The sequence below is a fragment of the Rattus norvegicus genome, chromosome 1 (genome assembly GCF_021556685.1).
Source record: "Rattus norvegicus strain SHRSP/BbbUtx chromosome 1, alternate assembly SHRSP_T2T, whole genome shotgun sequence".
NCBI lineage: Eukaryota > Metazoa > Chordata > Mammalia > Rodentia > Muridae > Rattus > Rattus norvegicus.
The window spans coordinates 212,652,944-212,670,793 of NC_141534.1; the positions used below are offsets into that span (position 1 = coordinate 212,652,944).

At 51.6% G+C, this 17,850-nt stretch overlaps 1 protein-coding gene across 14 annotated transcripts in view; it reads right to left on the reverse strand.

Annotated features, from left to right (window-relative positions):
* Window positions 1–17,850, reverse strand: part of Ano1 (anoctamin 1) — a 148,586-nt gene that overhangs the window by 19,193 nt on the left and 111,543 nt on the right. For 4 of the 14 annotated variants that reach the window (NM_001107564.1, XM_087562196.1, XM_087562158.1 and 1 more), the window contains 8 exon segments: window positions 1,307–1,452; window positions 2,195–2,295; window positions 5,461–5,518; window positions 5,960–6,071; window positions 6,215–6,416; window positions 9,367–9,441; window positions 13,167–13,238; window positions 15,877–15,971. In NM_001107564.1, the coding sequence (NP_001101034.1) occupies window positions 1,307–1,452; window positions 2,195–2,295; window positions 5,461–5,518; window positions 5,960–6,071; window positions 6,215–6,416; window positions 9,367–9,441; window positions 13,167–13,238; window positions 15,877–15,971 (861 nt within the window). 14 annotated transcript variants of the gene reach the window in all.

Genomic DNA, 17,850 nt, shown 5'->3' on the forward strand with positions numbered 1-17,850 from the left:
CTAACTTTTTTAGCCATTGTGGTCAGAGAAAACTTATATTGGGGGGGGGCACTCAGAGTCTTGAAGGAAGGGAGAGAGAGGATCCATGCAGGTATTTGGGGGGAACATTCCACCAGAGGTACCACAAAGGCAGAGGCCCCATGGTAGGCCCGAGCTGCATGCTTATAGAAGAATGTGGGGTTCCGTGTGAGCACAGCATAGGGGCTGGATGGACAGAAGGGAGCCTGGGAGGTCCCAGGGCAGCACAGGCTTCACAGGCCACACCTGGCTTTTCCCATCTCCCAGCATCCTTCCATGCAGGGACCACTGGCTGTTAATGAGGCTTACCCAGGCGTTCCTAAGAGTACTGGCTTCATGCTGGGGTCACAGCAAGCCCAGGGGGAGTCAAGAAGAAGAGAGGTATCACAGACCCAAAGAAGGACTCTAAAGGGGTGTGGCTATGGTACCCCAAGTGCCATGAGCCTCTAATGGAGCTGGTATTGCTGTTGAGGGAAGGAGAAGGAGAAGGAGAAAGAATTGTTGCTCAGCCTTATGTGTCACACTGTGTGGCAGGTGACCATGTGTTGGTCATCCTGAGCCTTTGGAATAGGAGTTTGGAAGAAAAGGGGCGGTGTTTATAGCCCTGAGGAGGAACAGAACCTAGAGCCAAGAATCTAGGCCAGGTATCTCCCGCTCCTGCCTCTGCCTGACACTGATAAAAGGGTGAGGAACACTGAGGGTCAGGTCATGGCCAGCCCAGCCCAGTCCTTTCCCTATTTTTAAACGGTAGTCTGTTTCCTCCCTCCCTCCTCACACTGTGTGTGTGTGTGTGTGTGTGTGCGTGCGCGCACCGCAGGTATGTGTGAAAGTCAGAGGTCAGCTTGTGTCATTCCTCAGGTATGGTCCATTTTAGTTTTTTGGCACCCATCTCTTACTGGCTTGGCCCTCATCAAGCAGGCTAGGCTGGCTGACTAGTGAGGCCCAAGGATCCTCCTGTCTGTCTGCCTCCTCCATGCTGGGATTAGAAGCACACATAACTATTCCTTCTTTAAAAATGTGGGTTCAGGGTTTGAACTTAAATTCTAGAGCTCATGAGGTAATTTATTAACTGAGCCATCTCCCTAGATCAGTTTCCTTTTTTGTTTGTTTTGTTTTTTGAGACTGGGTCTCACTATGTAGCCCAGGCTGGCCTCACACGCAAAAGCCTCCTGCCTCTGCTTCCCAAATTCTGGATCACAGGCAGGCCACTATGCCCATATCTATCGTCATTTTCCGATCTGCATCCCCCTCGGCCTGAGCCCACCGCCCTGGCCGGGATACCACTCACTCATTTCCATGTACTCGGGCGTGAGGCCGGCGAAGGGTTCGAGGTTGAAGTCCACCTCATAGCGCTGCTTCCGCTTTATGTACTCCTCGCGGTCCGAGGGGCTCTGCCTGCGCAGCTTCAGGTAGCGGATGAATTTTTTCATCTTCCTGCAGGGGGCGCTGTGTGAGTAGGCGGCCAGGCGTGGGGGCTGCACTCACCGACCGCACCTCTGAGTTACACTGCCCTGTCTGCTCTAAGCCTGAACCACTGGTTAGTGTCCAGAAAGAGGCATCTTCTTTTATTGTTGTTTTGAATCAGGGTCTCACTATTAGACCAGGCTGGCCTCAAACTCACAGAGATCGACCTTTCTCTTCTTCCCTCATACTGTGCTACCATGCCTGGCTCGATGCCTTCCTGGTTGGAAGGGAATGGATAGCTCTGGCCTTCTCCCAAACAGCTCTGTTGGTTTCTTGAGATGTTGAAAGGCAGAGAGAGTGAGAGGCCACCTATCTCTGCGAGACCCCTGGAGGGAACCAGTAAGTGTGGGCTGAGCTATAGCCCTGGGGCCTCTTCTCAGACCTTCTCACTAAGGTCCTAGCTCCAGGGAACCTGCACCTCTGAGGAGCAAGGTGAGGGGATTAACCCCTGGCTAGACACTCCACCACTCAGGAGCCAGCATGCAGCAGGCTGTGTGGCACCCTGAAGGTGGGACTCCGTGTCTCCTTGTCTACAATGGGGTGACTTTTGCTCCATGTCCCCTCACCATCTTTCTCACCTCCTGGTTTCTGATGTCTCCTATCCTCAAAGAGGCTGATGCCTCACCTGTCATAGAGGCCACTTCTAGAGTCCACCCAAGTCCCCCCTACCCCCCACTTCACTATGTCCCTGCTGGTGGCAGGTACCACTCACGGGATGCCGATCTCGAAGAGATTGTTCTGGATTAGCTGCTTGCCCAGCATGATGATGCTCAGCTGGATACAGAGCTCCATGAGGCAGCCGCCTGGGGCACACTGTGGGACAGAGGGCCAGTTAGATCTAGTCCGGCTCTGGATAGGGAGAGGCTGGCCCTCAACTTGTGGGGTGACCCATGGCCTCTTAAAAGTTAGGTTCAGGGCTAGGGAGATGGTGGGTGGGTGAGAGCACCTGCTGGACAAGCATGAGTATCCGAGCCTGAATCCCGAGCCAAGTGTGGCTGCATGCTAGCTCAGCAGCGTGGGGTGCGGTCACAGGCAAGAGGACACCAAGGCCTCTCTGCACAGTCAACCTAGCTGTAATCGTGAGCTTCCCAGTGAGAGACCCTATCACAAGGGTTTAGGAGGAAAGTGGGAGAGGGAGACAGCTGACATTCTCCCCTAGCCACCTCAAATGCACATATCTGCACATGCGTGTGTGCACGTGTGCACATACATACATACATACATACACACACATGTGCGCATGCACACACATGCACGCACATGCACACACTGGGGGGTGGTTCACATCCACATCTTCTGAAACCTTGAGAATAAGACCTTATTTTGGGAAGAAGGCATTGCCCTGCTTCAGTGACCTTCAGTGTCCTTGGGAGAACATAAAGACCGAGAGGGACAGCTGGAGTGATGCAGAGAGGGCCACCGAGAAGCCAGGCATGCTGGTATACACCTATAATCCCAGCACTGTGGAAGTGCAGGTGGGAGGATCCGGAATTCAAAGTCAAGCTCAGCTATGTCAGTTCAAAGTCAAGCTAGGCTGTGTTAGACCTTGTCTCAAAAAAAAAAAAAAAAAAAAAAAAAAAGAAGGAATAGGGTGGTATTGGCTCAAACAGCGAAGCGCTTGCCTCACAAGCATAAGAGGATGCCATGCAGGAAGCAAAGCACACTCTACAGGCTTTCTGTAAACCCCTACCCTGAGGAAGCCCTGGGGTACCTGGGCCCATGGTCAGATGAGCGAAGTAGGTACCCTTCATTACTGGATTGTCCGGTGCCTGACATTCATCTCTTTGTGCCTCATTCCACTGTTTCCTTCTCAGGAAGCCCCAGTATCCTCTCTAGTGTCGTGTGTGTGTGTGTGTGTGTGTGTGTGTGTGTGTGTGTGTGTGAGAGAGAGAGAGAGAGAGAGAGATATGCACGTGTAACATGTACATGTGTATGCATGTATGTGGAGGGCAGAGATCAGTCATTCCTCAGGAGCCATGCCGCTTGTTTTATTTTATTTTTGTACATTTTTATTTTTATTTTTTTTTTTTTTTGGTTCTTTTTTTCGGAGCTGGGGACCGAACCCAGGGCCTTGCGCTTCCTAGGTAAGCGCTCTACCACTGAGCTAAATCCCCAGCCCCGTACATTTTTATTTTATCCATATGAGTATTTTGCTTGCACGTGTGTCTTGTGTACAATGTATGTGCCTGGTGCCCAGGGAAGCCAAAAAAAAAAAAAAAAAAAAAAGGGCGTCAGATGCCCCAGCACTGGAGTGATAGATAGCACAGTGCAGGTGCTAGGAATCAAACCTGGGTCTTCTGCAGGAGTAGCAAAAACCCTTAACCACTGAGTAGTCTCTCCAGCCTGGCCTTTTGCACAGGTGCTAGGGACCAGACTCAGGTCCTCAGGTCTGTACAGAAAACGCTGCCCCATCTCTCCAGCCTCACTCCCTGTTTTCTGATAAGCTGAGCTTTCATGTGGGCTGGAAATGTTGACTGGGTAGCTGGAGACCTGAGCCACTGACAGCCCCAGATGCAACGGAGCAAGCCTGCAGGTCAAGACTCTGTGTCAGAAGATGGCAAGGCCAGAAGCTAAATGTTCCCAGCACTAGGGCTGAGGACGGAGGAGTGGATGCTGCCATGCTAGAGTTAAAGAGAATGCAGCGGTCTGTGCTTTCTTCTGAATTTACTTTAACCAGAGAGGGAAATGGTCAAATGGGAAGTGGCCCGAAGGAAGCTAACTGGGAGAGAGGCAGGGAGCAAGGGGTGGATATGGTCAAGATATGTTACATATATGTGTGAGCATGCGATGAGTCCCGTTATGTGTAATTTATGTGGATTGATCAAAGCAGGCCAGGTGTCATGGCTGTGAGTAAAGGTGCTTGTCACTGAGCATCAAGACTGAGTTCAGCCCTGGAGAACCATGAGGTGGAAGGAGAGAACTGTCTCCTGCAACTTGTCCTCTGGCCTCCACACATGTGCTACAGCATGCACACGTATACACACACAACAGATAAGTAAATGCAGTAGAAAGTAAGATTAAAAGGAGGCTGGAGAGGTGACTGCGCCACTCCGAGCATTTTAAATGTTCTTGCAAGGGATCTGGGTTCCCAGCACCTGTATCAGTTGGCTCATAATCAGCTGTAAGTCCAGTTCCAGGGGATCTGATGCCTTCTGGTCTCTGCAGGAACCTGGACACGTGTCCAGACTGTTCATAGACTTAAGAGGGCACACATATATACACATAACTAATTAAGAAATCAACAAATCGGGATGGAGAGATGGCTCAGAGGGGAGGGTAAGAGCACTGACTGCCCTTCCAGAGGTCCTGAGTTCAATTTCCAGCAACCACATGGTGGCTCACAACCATCTGTAATGGAATCTGATGCTCTCTTTTGGTGTGTCTGAAGATAGTAACAATGTATACATAAAATAAATAAATAAACCTTTTTTTAAAAAAAGAAATCAACAAATCTTTGTAAAATGAAAAACACAAATGTTTGAACCAAAAAAGTATCAACAAAAACTAGACAGGACTCCCTCTCCATCTTTCTCCCCTCTCTTCTTTCCTTGGAAATCTGGAATCTTGCTGTGTGGCTCAGGCTGGTCTCAGTCAAGATGGTGGGTGTGGACCGTCATGCTCAGCTAAATTTTCCCCACATGGGATCCTGGACTGTGTAAATGGAGAACATGACCAAGCACGAGCATCCATGGCTCTATGTGTCTGTGGCCACGTGATGCGACCAGCTGCGTCAAGCCCTGTTGCTTTGACTTCTCTGGCGTGATACACTGCACCCTAGAGCTGTGAGCTGAAGTCAAACCTTTCTCCCTTAAGTTGCTTTTGTCAGGGTAAGTTAATCACAGTGACAGGGAAAGAGACTATGGCATTACAAATCTATGTGGATGTGTGAAATGTAAGGAAGCATTCCCCCTGTGGTGCAGAAGCCCAGAGGACAGGAAGCTAAGCAGAAGGCTGCTGGGAAGGGGGCTGATGTGTTACCTCCTCCATCCGGAAAGAGCGGAAGATATAAACGTAGTCACCAGGCCGACCAACAAACCTGGGAGAATTGGGGTAGTGGTTAGGGAGGAGCTGGACTCAGTCCCCAGGAGCTTCCACCCAAAGGGCCTGTGTTTCTGTGGATCTCTAGTCAGAGCCACCAGGATTTTAAATGGGCTCCCTCCTTTCCCAGCTGGTCCTCAGTACACACACCCCTGTGCCACCCGGCCCACTGAGGGGACTATCAGAGTTTGCAGTCTTGGCTGTTGTCTGGGGTCTATTGCCAAAGATCCCCACAGCCTGGGGTCTGTATCACCAGGGAACCCCTATGCTCTGTTGACCCAGCTAAAGCCAGCCCTCCCCAGAGCATGATGGGCTGTGGAAGCTGCACTTCCTGTTTTCCCTGGGCTGTGGGGGCCTCCCACCATCAAGACAGACAAGGTAGGACAGAGCCTTCTACCAGAGTGGAGGAGGCAAGGAACCAGGGTGGAGGAGTTCCTACCGGCCTTTGAAGAAGGCGACATAGAAGATGGGAGTATAGGAGTTCACAAACTTGAGCAGGAAGGCCTTGAAGGTTAGCCTCTCCTCAAAGCTCTTCTCTGTCTTCGGGACCTCTGAGGAGAGACATACAGTGATGACTGTGCTAGCTGCTAGCCACTCACGGCCAGGCCAGGCCAGAGGCAGTTGGGTCTGGCCAGAGCTCGGTGGCCCTGCACCAGGCCCATGCTACCTCCGCTATCCTGCACGTGGCACTCACCAATCTTGGTGAGCCACCTGGCAATGCAGCCGTAAACTTCATCCAGCAGAATGATGACCACGAGGTTAATGATGACAGCAGTGGCCGTGACTGTAACCCGGATGTTGGACCGCACAGATGGGGAGGAGTTCATGGCCAAGGCTGCAGCTGTGGAGATTCTATAGATGATAACTCCAAGAACGATTGCAAATGTCACTGCGATCTGCAGGGCAGGCGTAGACATGCTTAGTGGGAATGGTGGGGCTGGTTTGGGGAAAGCGAAGAGCTCCCGTGAACCTGCCCGTCTGCTCCTAACCCCCAATTTTCCTGCGTCAGAACTAAAGCTGAAATTACTGGAGTGCCCACCAGATGCCAGGTGCTCTGCAGGAATCAACCCACAGAACAAGAATCAAAAGTGGGAAGACTCCCAGGATCAGAGAGGTCGTGTGGCTGGGTCAGGGCACCCAGCCTTGGGACAGGGCTTCACCAGCTGGTCCTTTGAAGCCTAACATCCACCAGATCTATGTACAATCCTTCCTTAGTCTCCTATGTAGAGCCCAGAACATTGTAGCCACAGCCCCAGAGGCTGTTCTGGTGGGTGGTAGAGCAGACCTTCTTGCCCAACCTAGGGTGACTAAGATAGCAGATGGTGTACGGGGCTGAACCAGGTGCCCTCATAGCCACTGAGGTGAGGCAGATGGTGGCATCCAGCAGCTTTGCTGGGATATGGCCAGGGTTCCAATCCCACAGATTTCTTGGAGCTACCTTCTAGCTTTTCCATGAAAGCAGTCCCCAAGGCTAGCCAAAACCAGACTATAACATGCCATGGAGCTCAGACTGCTGGTGCCTGAGAGATGGGTGGGAAGCTAGTGACAGGTTTGTTCCGCCTGCTACAGTCGTCTGTCTGGGTTCCTTTTCCTTTTGGCACAGGTCCATGCATAAGACCCAGTCTCTGCCCAGCCCAAGGGTGTGGACACCCCACCCTGGAGCTTGCTGGGAGAGGGTGGCCATGTCTGAGGCTCAAAAAGCAAAGCATAGCCACTTGTGTGTGGGTTTTGGCTGCTCTAGGGAGGCTCTGGCCCTTATGCCCCCTGTATCCTGGATGGAGGGGAGGACTTGTTCTTGCTGGCACGGTTCTTCATGGCTCCTGGCACTGCTGCTCTATGTTGCCCACTCAAGGGACATGGCCTTTGGAATCTCTTCAGAAGACTGGCCTTGTACACTCTGGGCCATAACCAGGCCTTTTCAGACATCTGTTAGTGACTAAACAGAGAAACACCCTGCCTGGGAAACCATCTGTAGCCCCCTCTATGCCCTGCAAGCACAAAGCATGGATACCACCCTCTGAGCTGTGCCAGGGAGTGAGGTTTTCCTCGGAACACCCCTCAGGCCTGCCAAGAGGCCACTCCTGGCCATAAGGACGTCTCTTGTGCCAGCATGCAGATGAGGGGAAGGCTCTGGGTTTGTGGTGACTCAGCAAAGGCAGACCTCCACCCTCCTCCTCCAAGGGAGCCACGAGCCATGTGCTCTGCACCTCTGGCCGGCCATGCACACTGATGTCTTCAGGCTTGGCACGTGTGGGGCATCGACATCGATGCCTGAATGAAACTCTGGGGTCAGGGATGAAGCTGCATCTCCATCAGCCGTGAGCCTGTATCTCTTGTGACAGGACTCTTTTTGGAAAAGACAGCCCGCTGGTTTCTAACCTGTGTCTGTCTACCCTGGCTTCACTCACTACCTCTGCTAGCTCACCCTGGATTCCTTCTTAGCCTTGCTGCAGGGGAGGTAGGCAGGAGAAAGGATTCTGACTAATGAGATACGTTGTAGAAGGGTCTTCCGAGGAAGTCCCCTTTTCAGGCAGCAGACTCTGCTGCTCTAGCTTCCTCCTTTTCTTACCTGGAATGCCCGAGTGATGTTGGAGGTTGTGTGGCTGTAAGGTAATCAGGATGAGTGACCAGAAGTGCAGAGAAGCCAGTGCCTCTGGTCAAACTAGGCCCTAGGCTACCCACCCTCTTCCTAAATCATAACTGGTTCTTTTGCTAGGAGCAGCTGGACTGTGGGGCTGCTGGAGTTGCTTGGTCCCTGAGCATTGCCCTTCACTGTCTGAGGGCTGAGGGTGTCATTCTCTGGTTATGCCTCAGCAAGCGAGGGACCATGTCACCCTCAAAAGGGAGGCTGAGAGTGTGTTCTGTAGCCCCAGCCACTCGAGATTCAGAAGCTCAGGAACAGCCTGGGCAGCAGCACAGACGTCAGTGAATTGAACCAGAGCAAATGAGCCAGTGAGTTCCTGGCTTCTCCAGGAAAAGGTGGGCGAAGCTGAGGCCTACACAGTCTTCCAGAAGAGGTGCACCCTGTCCAGGAAACCTAGCCTGACTCAGGCTGTCTGTCTGCCTCATATGGAAAGAGGGGCCCCCCGGGGCAGATAGAGAAATAAGCTGCAAGCGTTGGCCCTTCTAGCGTGGCTTGCCAAGCAACAGCTTCTAGATCTGTTTCCTCACCAGCAGCACTGTGGAGTCAGGCCTGGCCGGCTGGGAAGACTGACTGGGTGGATCATCCCCTGAGAAGCCCTTGGGGCAGGTGGCTGATAGGAATCTTGGGCTGAGAGACTAGGTGGCTGTCTCTCATCCAAACCTTGCAGGCTAGGTAAAAGGTGACAAGTGGCCTGTGACACAGGAAGGTTGGTTCAAGGCAGAGGCCAATGGGAATGGGAGGCTCTTAAGAACCATGAGGCATTTGCTGGGTCATTGGAATCAGCTATGAGCCACATGTCCTGTTCTTCCTCTTTTTCTTAGATTTTGTTTCGAGACAGCCTCACTAAGTAGCCCAGGCTGGCCTTGAACTTGCAGCAATCCTCCTGTTTCAGTCTCTTGAGTGCTGGGATTACAAGAGTGTACTGCCATCCCTAGCCATCTTGTGAAATTTTGTTACTGGTTTCTCTAAGGTTTGTCAGTTGGCTTTGAGGGCACAGAGGAGATCCCAGTGTGAGGCATGCCCCACTTAGGGCAAACTGTGTGTCAGTGGATTCAGATTACACATCCCAGGACCACCACAAAAACCAGCACATCCCCTCTTAGGGATGGAAGAAGGGTGTCCTCACTCCTCTGTTTCACTGTGTCCCAAGATGAGTGTAGGGAACCCCTGATTCCAAGTTCCTCCCACCTTCTAGAACTTACCATGAAGATGATGGAGACAAGATTGGTGAAATAGGCTGGGAATCGGTCCCTCCAGGTCAACTTCACCTTGTCAGTCTGCAACATGAAACCATCTGCTCACTCACTGGGAACCCCCCAAGTGGGTGGACAGGAGTCTGCACAAATACTCAGAGAAACTTCAGAAGGTGCTGAGCAAACACGACAGCACAGTGAGAGAAGCACACAGGGCCTAGTCCCCTGTGAACAGGGTCACACGGTGACAGAGAAGGGAATGGTCTCAGGGGCTAGGCTTCCTCTTTGCACGGGCATGGCATTGCCCACTGCTCTCTAAGAACTGCATGGCCTGAGAGGGAGCTGCCCACATCTGAGACACTCTTCTTTCTCAGCAGCCTCCTCTCCAGGGCTCCAGGTCCCAAGCTGTTGTGCCATTTGTCTGGGTACAGACCATAATAGCTATTTCTCCTTTGCTGAGCAGGTCGGGAACAAGTGTACTGCACATTAGAACTCAGAGCACTGTAAGGCCAAGTTGACCTAGGGCCACATAGCTCACAGAGGCTCTCTTGGGCCCTGAGCCGGCTGGCCAAGAGGGACCTTGGGGAGCAGTTGGTCACTAGCCTGGGCAGTCTCAAGTGTGTGGGGGAGGGGCTTTCAAAGACAAAAACACACTTGAGCCCAGCATGCTGGCGTTGATGTCGCATGGGAGGCCACTCATTCCAGAGGTGTCTGCATGCATGCTCACAAGAAAACAAGAAGCAATTGTGGACACTCGTGACAAGCATGTCTCCAGAACCCCACATGAAGCTGCCTCTGCTTCCTGTGGATCCCTGACAGCCATGCAGTGACATCGCAACACACGGCAGGCTGCAGGTGGGAAGTGGGAAGGGGACACAGATGAGAATGTCCCAAGAACACACCACAGAGGTAGCCAGGGACAGACACAGTGGCCAAGAAGGCCTGCAAACAGTGTCAAGGCTTGAGTTGCCCCAAAACAGAGAAGTACCAATTTCACCCCTGCCATGGCTGTCCTAACCCTCTGCTTCCATTTGTTGGTCGGTTCTTCTGGAACATTCCGGCGCTTCTGAGGGTGGGTGGGGAAAGAGAGCACTGGGTGGTAGAATGAGGGCAGGGTACTGCTGATCTTGGATGTGGGTCTAGGCAATAGCTCACTCTCTCTGTGAGCACCATTTGCCAAGACTGACCTGGGTGCTTGGCATTTTAAATGAGTTAACATGCAACAGAGTTTCATTTGAAGGTCAGGGTAAGGGGAACTAGAAGTTTCCAGAAGAAAGGATCCAGCCTACAGTCTCCATAGGCTCTTTCTGCAATGTATCAGGCTGTGATTTCAATGGTTTAGAGAACAGGAATTGTGGGTCTGCTCCCACTACCACTCTGAGACAACAGAAAGGGGGCCACACCCAGAAGCACAGGTTGACACACCAATCCGTGGTTGATCTGTTTTACTAAACCAATTTCATGGGGATGGACTATAGCTCAGTTGGTAGAATAGATCCCAGACCCACACAAACACAGTCTGGAAGATGGAGGCAGGAGGATTAGAAATTCAAGGTCATCTTCAGTTACATAGCTAGCTGGAAGCCAGCGTGGGCTATATAACCATAGGCTGGCAAAGAAGACTGAGCCAGGAAAAGTGCTTATTGTCAAGTCAGATGACCTGCTTTCAATGCTTCAGGACCCACGCTATGGGAAGAGAGAACAGACTTCCTAAGGTTGTCTACACATGTGCTGTGTCACAGACATACAAATAAATGTAACGTAAGAAAAGAATAAAGCCACATGAAGTAATTTTGTTCCATAACTTGGGAAAATCAATGCAAAGCTGTCACAAGAGCCACGTGAAGCAGGAGCAAGAATGCGGCTATATGAACTCCATAGTCTCAGGGCCACCATCCTCCTGGAAGCCTGCAAAACCCCTGAAACCCCAAAACTCAAAACCAAACCAAAACCAAACCAACAAACAAAAAACAAACCAACAAAAAAGAAAGAAAAACACACCCTCCTAACATCTTTGTGGCTCTCTTGTGATCCAAGAGCTGGGGCTGAGGCAGGGTGAGGCAGCCTACTACTCTGTTGTGTTCTATGATGGGTGTGCTATATGGGGGGCTGCAAACCTCTGTGGCTTTAGGAATGAGCAGACACTTCTCTGTGTTCATTCCAGTCTGAGATTCATGACCAGAAAGCCACTAGGCCCACAATACTGGGCGGGGCTCAGGCTGACTCCTGAGATTTATCCATGAAGGCTTAGAGCCAGGGAGGTGCCCTGGGGACATGACTGAGGTTTTTAGGGTCTCACTTGGGGAGGCCGCCTGGTTGGATACAGAAGGAACTGCCTGGCTGATCTGTTACGTTAGACAGATAGCTTCTGGCTGGTGTGTCCAACCCATGAGTTGCACATACATGGCCTACTACAGCTATGGAAGTGGCCCACATAAAATCGTAAACTTCAAACATGATATTTTTGTCATTTATTTTTGCAATTTGAACGTAAGGCTGTCTCGGACCTATAGATGGCAATGTTGTGCCCCAGTGTCAGAACTCCAGACATACCTGAGGGTGATCCAATTGCTTATACAGTTTTATTCTTTTTGAGACATGGTCTGAGTGTCTAGCCCCGGTTGTTCTATAACTTACTGTGTAGGCCAGGCTGGCAGAGATCTGCCTGCCTTCGTCTCCCAAGTGCTGGGATTAAAGGTGTGGGCACCACCACATCTGGCCATGATGACTGCACATCACCACATCTGGCTGTGCTTTCTTCATTCTTGAGTCTTGCTCAATCCCCTCGGGGTGTTCTGGGAGAGGTACCCCCTTCCTGGCTACAAGAATGGAGCCTTGCGCTTGCCTGCCTGAAGCCTCTACTGTACCCACCTCTTTGCAATTGTAAGGCCACACCCTGAGGCTGTCTGGTACCACAAGCTCTGTACATGGGACATGGTAACAAACAAGGTAACAGCCCAGGGTTTGTCTTGCTGTTCCAGAGGCTGAAGGCTCAAGGGCATCAGGAAAACCACGAGCCTGGAAGAGTATCTTCTAACTGCCCAACACTGTCCAGTACCAACATGATCCAGCAGCTGAAGGTCCTGGCCTATCACCCTCATGTGGGACCCATCAATAATGAACAGGTCAATGCTTTGAGGTGTGCAGCCAAAACGTGCCCTGCACATACAAGCTGCCAATCAGAACAAAAGGCTGAGGGAAAGTTTACTATAAAAAGACAGTGGCATGAAGCACAGTGTAACTTCTTCTCCCTGTCCCTAACCCTGGACTCTAGGACATGGAGAAATGAGAAGCTCGCAGACCCGGATCTACAAATGCTCCCAATTCATTGTTCAACACAGAACACAGGTTGCACGGGGTGGGGCAGAGCCTTCTCAGGAACCAGATCTAGTGTGACATGTTTGCTGAAGTTGAGGTCACTTTCAGGATACGTCAGGGGACAGTCTAGAGCAGAGCTGGGCCAATTCTGGTCCTTTGGTTCAATCTGGCCCTGGGCCTGATTTTGCAAATAAAGTTTTATGGGAACACAGTCTTGCATATTTGTTTATCTTTTGTCAATAGCCCTGTTCACACTATAGTGGCGAAGTTGAGTAGCCAGTGGTGTAGGCTTACACAGCTTAAATATTTACAATCTGAGCTAAGCTCTCGTCTGCAGAGAGCACACAGTATTTGTTGATGCCTCTCTACTGGGAAAATATAGTTTTTGCTGACTCCTGGTCATACCTGATACACAATGGTGCTTGCTGACCCCTGACCACACTTTAGACACACTGCATCTCACTGTGGGAAGTAAAGAGCAGGAGCTGTACCTCTTTGTTTCTGGATTCTTTTCTCAGTGACTTCTCTAAGACTCTGGCTTCATACTCTGCTCTGGGATGATCCTGAGAAAGACAGCAAGTCAAGAAAGACTGTGTTAGTGTTGAGTCCCTCCATATGAGTTCATGTATTTGCCTTGGGGACCCTGGGGACCAGTTCACAGCTGGCTGTCATATTTCCAACATAAAACTCCCTGAACTTGGCCTGAATCTCAGCCCTGGACTCCCCCTCTCCCTAGGAACCCCAGCTCAATGGAAGGCCAGAGGGTCTGTCCTCTGTGTCCTGCATGGGGTCTTGGCTGTGCCAGGCTTCAATGAGCACCCAGCCGTGAACTGACCCTCTGGAACATTCTGTGGAGTAGCCACGGGAGTCAAAAGAGATGTAGCGAAAGGCAGCAAGCGCAGGCAGGCTGGAGATGCCAGGCCTCGGGGAGCCCAGAGCAATTCAGCAGAAGGTGCTGGAAGGAAAAGAACAGGTCAGGTGAGACCAGGCCAGGAGAGAGCAGAGCCCAGGTGAGAGCCATTGAGGAGATGTCCGGTGGAAAGACAGGAGCATGTGTGCGAAGGTCCCTCTCCCCAGAGACAGGCTAGAGGAAGACAGAGTGACCAAAAAATAATTCCAAACCTTGACAGCTTCCTGCGGGGAACCGGGAATAAAGACAAAACAGAAAAACGCATTAGTGCGGTTGTTTATCTGTAGACCCAGGATGATGGAACAGAACAGGGGCTGGATGCCTGCCACTCCCAGATGCCAGGTTTATACGCTTCCCACAATCCTCAGCTCAGTGGAGAAGCTCTCAGAACAATGACCTGGTTTCCTTCTGTGTCCAGACAACCTGGGGTTCAGACCACTGGGTGTGGGGAGGAGGGTAGAGGCAGCCTCTTCATCTGAGTCTACCCACTCCACCAGGACCGTGGTCAGCGGTGTCGGACATGAGCGGCTTACTCTGGGGGACTCGCTTAGGCCCACTGGAGTTGTATGCCTGGTGGCCTCAGGGATACCTCTCAGAAATCAAGCCTTAGGGATCTTAGGGTGGTGGGGTTAAGATGGGGGTTGTGAATTATTCCCCTCAGCCTTCAGGACATCTTGGAAGTGTGTCCACCAGGACAGTAAGGCCCAGCTGGTGTTTCTTCTATTGGAATTATTAACATGAAAACAGCAGCCAAGGAGAGGGGCCACCTGGGGGTCAGTGGGCCCACCCAGGCCAGAGCTCTTCCTGCACCAGGTACAGAGCACCGGCCACTTGTGAAATGGACTCACTGCAGAAGAGGACAGACGCTGTTACGTGGGTGGCAGGTGAGACCTGGCTATGGCTAGTCAAATAATTCTGGGAAATTTTCTGTGCCCTGGCACAGCTATGCCCAGCACAGACCTCCCCTGTCTAGTCAAGTGTGGCTTGCTTTTCAATGCCTAGGAGGCAGTAAAGGGCCCTGGGCACAGAGATGTTAACCAATATACCGCAGGCCACACAGCAGTGGTGGTCTCAGGTCAGATGAAGTCAAGTACTGTGGTCCCAGAGCCCTGGTTTATAACCATAATCTACAACCATAATCTGGCTGTCAAACTGGGAATGCAGAAGAACAGTATGGCTTCAGCATGGAGCAAAAGCCACTGCAGGCTCTTCGAAAGGTGCATGTGGCCAAGAGTAACCAGCAGTCTAGGACTCAGGAGGGTGTGAGCTGTGTGGGTTTTGTAAGGGCACATGGCTGGGGCTTAGGAGCAGCACTAGTATGGTTCAAGATCCAGAGAGAGGGAGGGGGAGGGACAGGGAGGGCCTCACTTATAAAAGGCAAGCATGGGAGGGACACTGGCAACGTAGCTGAGATGGGACAGTGTTTGCCTGCATAAGGCCGTGGGTTAGATCCCCAGCATTGAACAAACCAGATGTGGCAGTGTACACCTGCCTGCGACACCAACCCTGCAGACAGAGCCTGGAAGATTGGGAGTTTGAGGTCACCCTTGATTATGTAGCCAGTTAGAGGCAGCCTGAACTACAATCTTGGGGGTGGGGCATGCCACTAGGTGTGCCTCAGCTCTGTAACCCCAGCTCCCAGGAGGCTAGCTCCTGAAGACTGCTGTAGAAAGGGAAGGAGATAGCATGCTACACGAGGCTATGGCCATGCCTCAGCACGTGCAGGGAATAGCCTGCTCTACACCAAGGTTCTCCTTGGGGTTGGTGGTGGGGCAGTACTCCCTAATGACCCTCACAGGGTATTCCTGCTGGAGATGGCAGTCAGGGGATTCTGAACAGACCCATTGTCCCCAACTCCAGGGCAATCTACAATTGAGCGTCTCCACTTTGGAACACCGCCATGTTTGCACTGAGCCAGTTATTAAAGGTTTTGCCAGGCTTCTCAAACTCCCCTGCTTGTAGACCGAGGGACGATTTGGATGGAGGACAGAGAGGAAGGCAGCCTGTGCACAGCAGCAACTCCCAGCCCACACTCCACAGCCGCAGATGTGATGAGGTCAGCGTGGGGAGCCCTGGCCAGCACCCGAGCCCACACTCATGGGTGTTGTGTCTTTGGGAGCATGGAGACAGAAAACACTGGTAGATGGAAAACAGTTGCCCTGGTAACCAAGGAATACCAGGGCGATGAGTGGAGGAGCCACAGGAGCCGCGCCTGGGATCAGGGGCCAGTCAGGACCTGAGGCATCCACGTGAGCCAGAGGAGATGGCAGAGGGGGCTGGGGAGGACAGACACAGCTACTCACCTCCTCTTCCTCGAAGCCCGTGAGGTCCCAGCGGTAGTTGAGTCTCATCTGCTTCCGTTTCCAGTGCTCCATGAAGGTGGCAGCTGTAGGATGTTGGGAAACAATCAGGGCCACTGGGCATCCTAGACGATACAGAACCTGTCCCTTCCATGCCGTTGGCTGAGGGAAGGCCAGGGCCATACGAATAAACAGGTTCAGCCCTCTCACTGACCCTGCCTGGACATTGCTTTCCCACTTTGCAGATGAGGAAACTGAGGTAGGTGTAAGCTCTAGCCAAGATCACTCGGCTAGGCAGAGAGGGGCAGATTGGCTAGCCTCTGACTCTGGGTCTCTAGTAATATTGCTCATTGCTTTTAGGGACCCTGGGGCACAAATGTTGGGGACAGGTGTCTTGAGGTCAGAAAAGGTAAGGGCACGCACACTAGCATTGAGCCCTGCAGGCATCCCTTGTATCTATCTACTAACTGCATCACTGGCCACTGTGTCCCATTTTCTGTTTGTTTGTTTGTTTGTTGGTTGGTTGGTTGGTTGGTTGGTTGGCTTATTCACAGGGTCCCGTGTACCTGAGGCTGGCTTTGAACCTGCTGCGTGGCTCTGATGGTTGGTTTTACTTGTCAACTTGCCACAGTCTAGAATCACTTAAGAAAGAAGCCTCAAGCCAGCAACCATGTAGATCAGATTGGCCTGTGGGCATGTCTGCAGGAGATTCTCTTGATTGTCAAAGACCCACCCTGAATGTGAGCAGAACCACTTCATGGGCTGGGCCTTAATGTATAGGCAAAGAAGGCAAGCTGAGAGCAGGCCTTGGGAAAACCTGATTTTCCTGTCTCCACCTCCAGAGTAGACAGGTCTGGACCATCACACCTAGATCTGTGTTAAATTCCTGACAGACTAACCAAGTGTTTGAATGCTACCTCCTCCAGGAGATGCTGATTGACACTCTCCTCCCAACACACACACACACACACACACACACACACACACACACACACACACACACACACAGAGAGAGAGAGAGAGAGAGAGAGAGAGAGAGAGAGAGAGAGACACACACACATTCCCATCCCCACTGCCCATGCACACCCAGAACACACCAGCCAAGGGCTGGAGAGGTGGTTCAGCAGTTAAGAGCACTGACTGCACTTGTAAAGGACCTAGGTCCAATCACAGCATCCACATGGTGCTCAGAACTACCAGTAACTCCAGTTCCAGGGAATGTGCTGCCCTCTTCTGACCTCTGAAAGTACTACACTCAAACGCAACATACATACACTCCAGTGTGTATGCACATACATACACATCTTAAAAGAAAACATATCAGCCAACCCCTCAGAGGATGCTACAGTGCAGGTATAGGTAGAGCATCTTCTAAGACTCTGTTGAAGTTTGATCACCACTGTGAGCTATGAAGACAGTGGAAGCTGATCCCACGGTGCTGTTCAGGGGTTGAGCCTTCAGGAGTCAATTAGTTCAGATAGATCCCCAGGATGGACCTGGTGAATGAGCTCCTGCAGCTCTGTGAGGAAAGGGAGACACATTGCTAAGTGAGACCCTGTACTGCCTTACACTGTTGCCAGCACCAAGGCCATCCCCAGATGTGGGCTCTTGACCTTGAACTTCCAGTACCAAAAGTTAAAATGAACCTCTTCGCTCTATAAAGTGACCCCATCTCAGACATTTCATTGTTGTATGAAAAAGGAACGGATACAGGGCCAACCCCAGACTGCATTTGTTCCTGCCACCTTCTAGGACAACCCCTGTTCACATGGGTAGCATTTTTAGGTACCTGGGGCAGGAATAAGGCCTAACTCCTCTGTTCATACTACACAGTGGATACTTGGCCCAGACTGGCTCCCACAATGTTCACTGATGGACGGGTGATTTACGAACGTGCAGCTTTCAAAGGCAGACACAACAGCTGAATTCTTGGTGTGAATACTGCTCTCAGGAAGTCAGCAGAGG